Source organism: Pyrgilauda ruficollis, unplaced genomic scaffold (genome assembly GCF_017590135.1).
Source record: "Pyrgilauda ruficollis isolate IOZ18807 unplaced genomic scaffold, ASM1759013v1 scaffold94, whole genome shotgun sequence".
Lineage (NCBI taxonomy): Eukaryota > Metazoa > Chordata > Aves > Passeriformes > Passeridae > Pyrgilauda > Pyrgilauda ruficollis.
The window spans coordinates 839,027-851,637 of NW_024531488.1; the positions used below are offsets into that span (position 1 = coordinate 839,027).

Sequence of the window (12,611 nt, forward strand, 5' to 3'; positions counted from 1 at the left end):
CAGTTCTTCTCTTACGGAGAGAAAATGTTGTATGTAGTAATGTATTTTTTTCAGCTTTCAGCATCAAGTGGATTGTTAATTAATGTTGTTACCTGAAAGCAAAAGTGTACATTTAAAATAGCTGTGTGGTGTGTGCATTAGAGCCTATTGCAATACGAATTTACGACCTACAGTTTTGTTATGTATTGATTCATGAAACATAAGGTTTCATATTAAGTTTGTTGCTGATATCAACAGTCAATGTTTTTCTAAGATAATGAGGTTCTTAGTATTTTCAGTATAAAAGCTATTTTAAAGTATAACTGTTGGGGCCTGAATTCAGTGTATGTTGAAGTTTCCTCACTTTTGCAATTAGGTTGGCTTTCTTGATACATTACTTGGGGGTGTGTGTATATATATATATTATTATATCTTTTGTGTATTACATATACAGTCATAAGGCCTAGTGAAGTTTTATATTGTCTTTTGTGCAGACCAGATCAAGTAATAGATACAAGTTTCAAAAAAATTGTTGTTACTAGTTAAGAAAGTGAAGAAAGCTTTTCATTTAATATAAATAGATTGAGTGGGCTGTGCAAAATTCTGCACAGTGATTACTGCCTTAACACTTTACCCTATTGAAGGGAATTCCCAGTGGATTTTTTTTGTATACAGAGCACGTAGCATTCTCATATAACATAAGTATTGTCATCAAATCTTGCTTCCTTTACTTTTTTTTGTTGGTTTTTTTTTTTTTTTTCTTAAGGGATTAGCAAATTTGTATGAGAAACCCAACCAAACAGATGTCAAAGGAGACTTAGCAGATGTTTACCAAAAACTCTTGGAACTTTATGAAAGGTAAAGCATATTGAATGCCATAAACTCAGTCTTAAGGTTTCTAGTTCAGTGAATGCCATTGGTGGTATACAATGTAGACTCTGGGTTTTTAAAGCCTTCCCACATCACTAGTTCAGCCCTTTTGCTAAAGTTTTCTCTGCTTTTTCCTGTTCTTTTTGGTAGAGCAAAAACTCTCTTAGCTTACTTTTACTTGAGGCTAGTAGTTTAGGGAATTCCATGTTATGCTATTCCTGTCTAAACTCACTGCCTTGAAGCATTTTTCTCTGATAGGTCATTGCCTGCATTAATAAGAAGGCTTATTTTTCACTGCTTTAAGATCACAGAATATGTGTCATCCAATTTGTAGACGCACAGTTCTAAACAAATCTAGCTCAACTGTCACTACAGCTGACTGGAGTGTTTGGTTGTTCTCTTATTTTGAAAACTGATGGAAAAGTCCCTAAAAGTATTTTTTTTTGTTTTGTTCAGAGCAGCAGTGAGTAAAACTTACAGGGCAATTTTTAGTATATATTCTAAATACTAGTTTAACTGAACTTACTGAAAATTATTTGTCAGAATTTGAAAAACATTACACTGTTATATGAAAAATGTAGCTTGTTTTGGGGGGATTTTCTTCCTTTCTAGTGGTGACAAGCAGAAATGGTGTGATGTATGTAACAAGCTTGTGGAACTATACCATCAAGAAAAGAAATATTTAGAGGTAGGTCAAGCACTTTTTTTACTTTTAACAATAGTTTCTGTTTGATCTAATTACTTTTCATCAAGCAATTCCACTGTTATGGTCCACAGACCATTTAAGATATCCTTGTGGACCACAACCAGGAGGAACTGATTTTAACTGTATTTTGTCTTTTCCACTGGGTGAGACTTAGATGCAGTCTATTAAACTGACAGAACTGGTAAAGACTGTTAATATTGAGACTGAAGGGGCAGAATATCATTCTTCTGTTGTATTTCTAGAAGTCAAAAATGATATTAAATGCAGTATGTGTAAGTCAGGTGTCCTTTGCCTGGCTTGGCCAGTGCTGGGTGTCCGATGAGCCTTTCACTGGTGGGGTGATCCCTTCCTAGCCTGAATCTTCATTCTAGAGGGTAAGGTAGGATATATACACAGCCTGAACTCAGTTGCATGTGTCTTCTGTACTGCATTCCCAACACAAGGATAAGGACATGAAAAACATCCTCAGAGCAACGCAAGCTTTGCAGAAATCATTGTGACTCTAGTCAGTTCAACGAGGTGGAGTTGTTAAATGCCTGTGTGGTTCAACAGTAATGTTTCCTGCAGTCTCTATAATACTGTTACAGAATGTGTATTTTGGAGTTAAGCTGTTCACTTTGCTCTTTGAAAAAGGCTGTTTTCTTACATGGTGGTTCATGATTGTACTCCATGTCATCTTCCCACCTCTCCTCCAGCAATGGAACATGAAAAATGTACATAGTACAGAGCATGAGGCTGAAGGCTATCAGTTCACTCCAAAGCCTCATTGTATACCAGCTTCTTAAACTAAATTTAATGCTGATAGTTTAGCATATGAAGGCATAATCTGTATGGAACAAGAAACTGAAGTTAGCCTTCAAGGCCCTACTTTTTCTTTCCATTTCTGTTGGCTTTTACATACTGGAATTTCAGTGTGGACTGCTGCTTTTGTTCTCTTTCTGTTTGTAGTGCTCTAGATATTTAGGTCTACTTTTACTGTTGGTTTCCTTCAGGAACCAGAATCAGAATTCATATACTCTTGATGTTCTCTAGCTTACTTACTGTACCTTGGAAGGTAGAGGGGTTCCACACAATGTTTTGGGATTTGCTGTTTATTCTGATTAGAAAGCAGATAAATCTGGGTTACTGTAGATGTTACTGTAGATGTTACTGTGTTGTCTGCCTTAGAGTGATCGAGTTTGATACCAAAGGGGTAACCCAAGAATGAGGAGTTCTACTGTGTCTGTGTGCTTTTGGCAAAGAAACAGGGTGTGCAGGACCTGCTTTCTGAGCAAGGACAAAGGGAAGATAACGGGTGGTCATCTGGCTTAGGAATGCAGATGCTGCCTAAACAAGAGTATAAAAGGCTGAACCAGGGGAGGGATTTAAGGTAGTAAGTGATTATAATATGGGTGTGGTGACTGTGTATAAGCAGCGCACTTGCAGAGAATCGGAATGCACGCCAGGTGGAGCAGTTCCCCGTGCATCCCTTACCCAGTAAATAATGCCAGTTTCTTAAAGCTGCATTGGTATTAAGGAGTTTATTTACCCAGTTTTCAGTGAATTTTGGTAACAAGTTGACTACTTATATTGGTCTTTCAACTCTTTAAAGAGTAATCAGCATGGGTCATTTGTTCCTGACAGGTGGCTGAAACTTGGCAGAAACTAATAAGGATGAAACAGGAGGACGGTGCAGAAAAGGCAGAACTTCATCAGCTTTGGAAGAAGATGATCCAGTTACTGAAAGACAGTACCAGGAACCAGGACAATAAGACTGGGCAGTTGGTAATGTTTCTCACTCCTTGTTCAGCTATGTACATGTATATGTCCAGTGCAACTAGTAATTGCAGCCTGTTTGTCTGAGTTGACTGTCTCAATGTTCAGAGGTACTAAACTTCTGAGGAAAAGTTGGGCAGTTTTACCTTCTGACAGAAACAGCAACTGTGCAGAAGCCTGAGATGAGCCTTAGTTGTAATGAGTCACCTAAGTTCTTCACAGATTGTTCTGGCATGGTTTGTTCTACAGGGTGTAGTCCTTCACTAGCAGATTGCTCCAGCACAAGTCCTTTTCCTGCTCTCACGTATTGTCACTCCTCTCTCTGCTTATAATTGCTGTTGCACTGGTTTCTTCTCCTTCTTGAATCTGTTATCCCAGAGGCGCTCCCAGCATTGCTGATGCTCTTGACCTCAGCCAAGCATGTCTGCCTTGAAGCCAGCTGCATCAACTGTGTTGGACATGAGGAAGGTTTCTAGCAGCTTCTCACAGAACCCACCCCACTTAGCCTCCCACTAGCAAAACTTTGCCACACAAAACCAATACAGATGTTCTTCAAAACAGCAAACTTCCCCCTGCTTCATCCAAGTAGGAAGAGATGGATTTATGAGGTTTTTCCATTTCTTTGTACCTATTCTTTTTCCTAGGTAGAAATGTTTTGGTTCAAATTTTCTTTTCTCCTCTAGATATTAAGCTTTAACTTCTTAGGAAAGTGTCAAAGCTGATTGAAACCAAACAGAATGATCATGAGTCATACTCATCCTGTGTTCTCTGTGAACAAAGTTAATTTTGTTTTATCTGATTTATCTCTTCTTGCAAGATGAACCTCCTTCAACATGAAAAGTGGAAATTTATCATCTCCAGTCCACTTGATAGCAGTGTTTCAGAAAGGAGAAAATACAAATTGAAGTTATTTCAGATGGTAGAAAATTTAATCTGGATCTCTGCTTTTGAGAAGGCAAAGGCTTTGACTTCAAGGTAGTGTAGAAAAGAGGTGCTGCAAGCAGCACTGCTTTCTTTTTCGAAAAGAAAAAATTACTTCAAAATACTAAAATAGCATAAACCTCAGGAAAGGGTTTCACATGCAAATCTACATCTTACTGCAGTTTTGAGTAAAGCACCTGAATCTGGAAGGCTGTGGACCTGAAGGCAACACAGTTCAGTATTTCTCTAGTGACAAGCTGTGTACAACTTTATGTTTAGCATGCTTGTTTGTAAGCCTGTACTCTGGTGCCTGTGTTCCCCAAAGAGTCAAGAAAAAAAGACTAGACTAGACTTCTAGATTTCTAGACCAGAGTGGAGAGAGAGGCTGACAGCTAACCTTACTGGATAGTAACCTAATTTCCTTCTTTAAACTGGGGTTAGGTTTGAAGAGCAATCTATGTTCTTAAAAATTTTACCTTCCTTGTACCATCTTATGTTTTGTGGCATCATATTATTGCTTCATCTTGTACTAGACAATTTAGATGCTTTAGTTGCTGAGTGCTGCTTCATGATAGGAAACTTGCTTCATGTCTTTCTCTTTCTCTGTTCATAGCACTAGTGTAAACTTTATAAGTAGGATCTAGGTAATAACACGTAACTATCCACTTTAATATGGAAGTGCTGGAGAGCATGTCCTCTAAGGAGCAGATAACTTTGGGTTTTCCCAGTTTGGAGGAGAGGAGGGGTGCCCTATACTGTCTGCAGCTTCCTGAGTAGGGGAAGTGGAAAAGGAGACGCTGAGCTATTCTTTCTGGCATCTAGTGATGGAATGTGTGGGGTGGCTTTACAGGACTTGACATGTGGCATCATTTCTTTACCAGAAGGGTGGTCAGACATTGAAACAGCCTTCCTAGAAAGTCAGTTGATGTCCCAAATCTATCAGCACTCAAGAGGCATTTGGTCAATGTTCTTAATAACGCTTTAGCTTTTGGTCAGCTCTGAAGTGCTGAGGCATGTAGACTAGGTGATTGTTTTATGTTCCTTCCAGCTGAAATATTCTATTCTATGAAGATGACATTTCCCTAAAATAATTTTTTTTGCACTCCTGATTTTTTGTTATTTCAGCTTTTGACTGCATTTGAGCATGCGCTGGACTCTGCTGACACTGTTCCTGGTGAAGACCACCAAAATCTTTACAAAGACTTCATACAGTGCTTGTCCAAAGTAAGGTTATGTTAGTGTCTTTCTAGTAAGAAAATAGACGTATTATTTCACATCTGAGAATTCACATAAATAACTGTTTACTCTTTTCCTTTCAAGTTTCCTCATGAAGTAGCTAGGTTGGAAAAGACCTGTCATGATATGATGGCTTTGTACCCTACTATGACTTACCCTTTGGAAGTACTCTGCTTGCACTTTGTTCAGTCAGGTGAGTAGGATGGATTTAGGCATTTCTGGGGTTTAAATTTTTTAAATAGTTGATTTTGTGGCAATCTGTTTACAAGCTTTTACCTTTCACAAGGAGTGTACAAGTACATTCTTTACTTCTGTATTATGTTTCTGGAAATAAAGTGTTTGGTCCTATGACTTGTCATTTCCTTGCCCTGTAACTGAGTCGTGACCATAAGTGACAAAAACTTGCTGTAAGTGAAGTCCAGCTCTTTGAAGCCAGAAGAACCTGGTTTGTTCAGAAGTGCAGGGATCTGAAACTATGCATTACTATTTTGAGTCATTTACTGAACAACATTGCAATAGTGTTGGACACATTTTCATCATTTTCAAAGGTAATTGTTAGATTTTAGCTTTTCATTTTGTTGTTTAAGGCATCAAAAGTTGATTTTGTTTCTTTTTAAAGCAAGGAAACCAAGTCAGAAAAAAACCCCTCTAGAAATAACTTTCAGCTTAGGTAGAAAAAGGTCATTTCCTGTTTTGAAGAAATAGAATATGATAGCAAAATACAGCAAGTGAGAATTTTTCACCTTGTTTTGAAAGTATGAAGACAAATGAGGCCCAGACTCTCAATTCGTAAAGTGTTGGAAAATGCTTTACATTTTGGGGAAACGGGCAGAAACTAATTTTCAAAGGAGAAGGTTAGCACAGTTCTGGTATACTAACACTCTGGCAATATCTCACCGTCCTACAAGCTTCTTGGAGGGAGTAGGATGCTGCTTATGTTTTAGAAAGGCTGTTTGTTTATATCTGAGTCATGTGTTTTAATCCTTCATGTCCTGCATTTCTCATAGCCTTGTTAATTTAAATGCGTTGTAAAGTCACCTTTAGCAGATGCAGATGAAAGCAACAGTTATGCCACATGAATCATTGATTTCTTAAGGAAAATAATAGTTTGAAGGTTTTTGCTACAAGTCACAAAATTCTTGTAAATAATGACAAGTCTACAATCACAGCGAAACATAAGCATCAAAAGTTAGTGGCATCAAGCAAAAGCATTAAATTATGTGGTTTCACAGCAAGGTAGTTTCAACAAGTTTATCTCACAGCAAATTTGTAGGTGTGCAATGTCTCTTCTGGAAGGAAATTATTTTGATTTATTTGTGACAGATTTTGGCATGTGGGCTTTCAGCTGAACATACGTGAAAAGCCTATTATTCTTAACAATATTTAATATTATTTATTAATTAATATTTATTAATAAAGGAAGTATACCTGGAGTAATTTAGCAAAAGTGGTTATTCAGGTTTCAGACTGTCAGTTGATTTTGTGGTCACAGTACTGAGTATTTAGATTGCTTCTTGGGTTTTGGGGTTTTTTTGTGGGATAGTGGATGATAAGTGTGTAGAGCCTTGGGAAAATCACTTTGAACTCAAAAGGGTAATGATCATTTACATAGATAAGGTAAGCTGTTGCAATTATTTTTTTCATTTAAAACCCTACAAAACCATGTCTTTTTCTGAAACCAGGTACTTTGTCGGAAAAGGCCCTGCACTGTTTCTCTAGACTTTTGGAGATAGATGCAAGCAGCGGTCCAGGCATCATTGGATTTGGTATAAAATGCCTCAAAGAAAATAAATACAAGGAGGCTGTTAAGAGTCTTACTGAAGGTAAATGATATGTGATATTACTGAAGGTAATACGAGATGTGAGTAGTTGTAACTTGAACACCAGCTTATGTTGAAAATTTAGGGAATCTTACACTTGTGTAGTAGTTTGTGTAGTAGAATGCTAACACCAGCTAGATTTTAAAAGAATGCTGAACACTTTGTCTGATTGTGTTGAAATGTTTTAAATATAGCTTTAAGTATAACATCTCTGAAGCCTTTCCTTTGTATTATAGTAAGCTCTGTAGTGTTTTAAGGTAAACTGTTTTTAATCCTACTGTTATTGGGGAAATAACCATATGAAACACTAACTGGACCAATAGCAGTAAATGAAGGAATGTGAAATTTATGAAGTAAAATGTAATGCAGACTCTCCAGTAGGGTCACTGCATTTCTCTACCTTAACAAGAGTAACTGAACAACAACTTACCTGAACAACAGAGTAACTTTTTCTCTGAAGTTACTTCATTTTAAATTGGGTTAAGACTCACAATGAGTATTTAGGGAGAAATACTCTAAGAGTTTTTTTCTTTTTTGTTGTTGTTCTACAGTAACCGTATTTGCTTAAGACTTGGCTTACTCATTTGTAAATTAACTTGCCTGTATTGAAATGGCAAAGCTCTTTCCAAAATACTCATAAGTATACTAGTTGGAAAATGAGACTGCCCACCCTCACTTTGCTGCTGTGGCAGCTAACAGTGGAAACTGGGTAAATAACTGGGATGTAAGCATTCATGAGTCAGTCAGACTATGCTGTGATGTCCTGCATCCAATCCTTCTAGATTTAGAATAAGAATGTTTCTGAAATGGAATTGTGGAATATTCTACAGCGAAACAACATCTTGCCTAAAATATGAAATAAAAGTTTCATGTGCCTAAGAGCACATGAAGAGGAAAAGTTATTCCTTGAAAAACAATTCTTCTGGCTTAAATGGCCATTGCTTGTTTTGACAAAAGATAGTATTTTATTTTAATTAATATTAAATTGTTTTTCTGGTTTTACTTTTACACATAGACTTTGCTTACAGCAGAGAGAACGCAAAGAGGAGGCTCTTTGTGTAATGCATAAATGTAGAGAGTTTGAAAATAACGTCTTACACCAAGCCATGTGTTTGCATCTTAGGCATTGAGGCTTCCAGGCATTACTTAGTAGTTATACATCAGAAGACAGAAATCCAGTTTTATTAGTGAGTCTTTAATTAAGGCAGGTTCACCAGAAAGTTTCACTATATGTAATGTTATATGCAAAAATTAACCCTAACTTACATGCTTTCTGGTTTTTGCCTTGTTGCATGGTGGCTTCTATGTCCAAAACAGTCTAAAATTAGACTGAAAAAAACTATGGCAAGTCTTACTATCTGATGGATAATATGTTTTTGATGACATTATATGGAAATAATGTATCTACTAGCTACAGTGTATTTGCAAATCTGAGCAACTTTTTAAAGTGTCTTTTTTAAACTCTTACTAGGTTTGCAGAAGACTAACCAGTGTCCAGCAGCATGGTATTATCTAGCAGAGGCACAGATGAGAATCCATGAACACAGGAACGCTGTCTTGTCCTGCAATCAAGGTGACTGCCTGCTAGTTTAAAGAGCAGTTGCAGTGCTGCACTGCTTTATGTAGTCCAGCCAATGTGGCCTTTGTGTGGTAGGTCTGAGTTAGCAGTAGTCACAGTCCCTTGCTTTTTGCAGTCTCAAGCTTGTGCTACCTCTCTTGGTTTATGAGAGGTGAAAAGCGCCTTATGGTGCTTAGTCTCAGGAACAGAGAAAATACTTGGTTAAGTGGATCCAGAAAGCTGTCTGATGGTTAATATTTAGAAGGTTTATGTGTTCTGCTGTGCTGCTTCTGCTGGTGGTTGACCAATGTTGGCAAGTGACAGATTGTCTGAAACCGCAGGGTAGGTGTCACAAATATTTAGCCTGGTAGATAATCATATTTCAACCTGAAAAACAAATTTTTAATCAAGTTAAGGTAAAATGCAAAAAAGGAGGCATAGTACAGCTGCATCTAAAGAAACTCACTGAGTGTAAAACTTCATCTGTGCTAGCTGGCAGTGAGGGCAATTATTGCGGTCTAGTGATGCATATCTCAGCTGAACCAGAGGGCCACTCTCTAGTGGTTATAAATGAAGAGGCAGCTGAAGTGGATGTCTTTTGTGGCAGGGAGAAATGCAGTGAAAAATTTCTAAGAAAGACTGGAAGAAGTAAAAGTGGCCAGACAGACCTGGCCAAACAATCATGGGAAATCAAGGGAAAGTACTTGCTGGTGAGGGGAATTCAAAAGACCTGTAAACTTGGGTGGGGGAAAAATGAAAACTGAACAAAATAGGTAAAAAGGACATTTATTGGAGAAAGAAGGAAAATAAGGAAATTCTTTTCCCATATGTGTTCAGTATGGAAGATCTCAGGGTAACTTGGTACTGTGACCCTTCTTTTTCAGATTGATCTAACAAATTGTCTATGTTACAGTGTTAATAGCAGCATGTGTAAAACAAGACAAGGAAACATAGCATTAAGGAACTATGAGATACCAATTTAGGAATTGACTGAGATGAAAATGCTGAAGTTTTAAGGGGTTTCCATAATTGCTTGTTGAAACTGTTTTGGCACCCAAATACTTGGAAGTAGGTAGCATGGCTCTGAATTTTATAAAGGAAAGTTCAGGGAAAACACTGACAGGTCTGGTATATTTAGTGGTTGTAATAGTGTAAACTGAAACAATGGAGTTAAAGAATTTATGTAGAAAAACACTTTGCAGTAGAGAGCCTTTTTTAAGTTGCTAATTTAGAACTCCTTCAAGGAGCTTATGAGCTCATAAATAAAGGAGGTTTCCAGATGGTAATTGGCAAGATCCCTTACATGACTGTTAAGGAAATGAGTAGCCTTGGATTAAGAAGCAAAGTTACATTGAGTGTTGTACATTGAGTGTTGGGGTTTTTTGCTTTAAGTTAAAAGGCAGAGCACAGTATAGTAATTATGTCTGTTTTTAGGCTGGAAGGAGGTGTCCCTGACATTTTCCCTAATATCTCTGCTGTTTATGAATGCTGAATAATAGGGTTATAGTTTGCTGCTATACAAAGTAGACTGCAAAACTTTGAGGCGATTAACAGAGTGCATAACTGAGTGTTAAGACTATAGAATTTTATTCATTATTTTAAATGTGGAATGATAGAGTTGTGGGCTGAAGTGTTCTTACAAAGCTACCCTGCACTCTCTTTGAAGAAAAGTGCAGAAGGTCCTCATTTGGTATGAAAAAATAGGACTGTTTTTTTCCCCTGCTATGCTTTACAGGCAAGTCAAATATTAGCAACTTCAGAGAAGTAAAACATACCATAAGCAGACAGTGTCTTTAAGAACTTCAGGAGCATAATAAAATCTGTGTGTAGTTTTGGTAACTATCTACCCCATTTCAAAAAGAAAATAAGAGTAGAAGTTAATAGACTGGAAGTGAGGTTGTTCACATGGGTTAAAAAATGCAGCATATGAGAACAAGTAAATAACCTGTCAAGTCCTTTTACAGCCTGCAGAAGAGATAATTTTGAACTCTGTGAAGATGCAAATGATGTGGAATATAAATAAAGATGGAGTGTTTTGTTGTTGTACGTGAGGTCTGGCTAGTGCCAAATGCAACTAAAATGTTAAGATCAGAGCAAACAAAAACAAGTTTTGTTTTTCAATGCAAGAAGTTAAGTTCCTTACTGAAAGATGCTGCTGATGCAGAAATTTTTCTTGAATCCAAAACATGTGTAGAAAGTTGGAGACAATTCTGGGGAAACATTGCTTTTTACTTGTCCTATCTCAGTGGCTGTATCAAATGAGACAGCAACTCTTTGTACAAAAAATAAATAAATACAATTAATTTAGTTATGTAGGAAGTTCTTGCCTTTGGAGAAAGGTGATCCTCAACAGAGGTGCCTTCCATCTCTGAGGTAAGATGATACTGTTTATTTGAAAATTAATCAACTGCACTAAGGGGTACAAAGTAACTTTTGTATAGGCATCAAGGGAAATCCCTGTTTTCAGTAGTATTCTTTTATTTGAACACTGAAATGCAGAACAACTTGTCTATTGAAAGGTCATTTTTTTATTTAGAACTCTAATGAGAAAAATGATAGTACTTAATTTATAAGGTAAGCAGCTAGAAAGCAGTCAGTATCCATGCATCTGAGATGACCTCCTAGAATTGACTTAATTGTTAAACTTGAATGAATAGAAATCTTATGGGACAATTTCTTATTTATGGGGGAGAACAGTCTGAATGGTGTTCTATTAGACAGAAAAAATGTAGTTAACAAGGTTTTAAAAATATTTGGAAGAGTGCTGCTCTGTGTACTTTTTCTTTTCTCATTTTACTTGATGAAAGGTTCTTCTTGTCAACAGCTCTTGAAGCTCTTGGAACTCCTGAGGGTCCTAATCTTCAGTGGAAGAACCTTGCCTTTCAGCTGAAAGCAGAGACTTTGATTAAAATAGCTGATGCTGATGCTGCAGACGAAGCCATTAAAGCACTTGAGCAGGTATTTTTATTGACGAAAATGTTTTGGGTTTTTTTAAATATTAAAAAGTGCTCTTATCTTTCTGTACTTGAGCTAAGTATTTCTACCCTGGCCTCCTTTCAACTTTGTGGTTTAGACCATTCCTACCAGCTGTGGTGTAATTCAAACACGTCTTCTGTCCCTGCTTTTTCAGGCTTTGCTGCAGCTCTTTTTCATTTGCAATTCTAATTTTGGAAGCTGTCACTTTTGACTTTGTCTTGCTCACTGTTGCTGATTTCTTGCTAAGTTCTATGCTGTTACCCATCTTAATTTGAATTCATGTTATAATCTCCCATGTCCATCCATGACACTCACTTGTCATTAGTCATGAAGAAAAACAAGTTACTTTAAGATTGAATGGTTAAGCTTTGGCAGAAGTTGCTTCCCCTTGTTTTTGTCACACAGTTTCATTCTTTGTTCTTCTTCATATTTCTGCACCTTTGTCCTTACAGTCTTCTACTTGCTCTTCATCAGAATTATTCTAAATCTTCTCAGGGGTAATAGAGAAAACTTCTAAATGCTTTCTTGTCTTCATCTTCATGCAGTCTATCTGCTTTTGACAACTTTGACTTCTTAATGTGGGGAATAAATTAATTGTGTTTATTGGAGTTCTAGATTGTAGATGGAAGCGGTGATCCAGTGATTTCAGCTCTCAGGGGTCGGGCTTATCTAAACAAAGGTTTAATGGATCAAGCTTCAAAGGTTAGTGCTTTTTGTCATGCCTGTGAGCTAAGTACAATTCTTGGTTTCACAGAGGAAGTAACTGGGGAAAAATGACATCCTTTTGCAG

General features: G+C 37.1%; 1 protein-coding gene across 11 annotated transcripts in view; it reads left to right on the forward strand.

The window, feature by feature from the left end:
* Positions 1 to 12,611, forward strand: part of TTC37 (tetratricopeptide repeat domain 37) — a 48,250-nt gene that overhangs the window by 3,716 nt on the left and 31,923 nt on the right. For 7 of the 11 annotated variants that reach the window (XM_041489492.1, XM_041489495.1, XM_041489490.1 and 4 more), the window contains exons 4-12: positions 746 to 837; positions 1,462 to 1,537; positions 3,179 to 3,319; positions 5,357 to 5,455; positions 5,552 to 5,660; positions 7,150 to 7,290; positions 8,759 to 8,860; positions 11,670 to 11,803; positions 12,437 to 12,523. In XM_041489492.1, coding sequence (XP_041345426.1) covers positions 746 to 837; positions 1,462 to 1,537; positions 3,179 to 3,319; positions 5,357 to 5,455; positions 5,552 to 5,660; positions 7,150 to 7,290; positions 8,759 to 8,860; positions 11,670 to 11,803; positions 12,437 to 12,523 — 981 coding nt within the window. Of the gene's footprint in view, positions 1 to 745; positions 838 to 1,430; positions 1,538 to 3,178; positions 3,320 to 5,356; positions 5,456 to 5,551; positions 5,661 to 7,149; positions 7,291 to 8,758; positions 8,861 to 11,669; positions 11,804 to 12,436; positions 12,524 to 12,611 lie in introns of those variants that run through there. The other 4 variants (XM_041489497.1, XM_041489500.1, XM_041489499.1 and 1 more) reach the window with 4 other exon arrangements.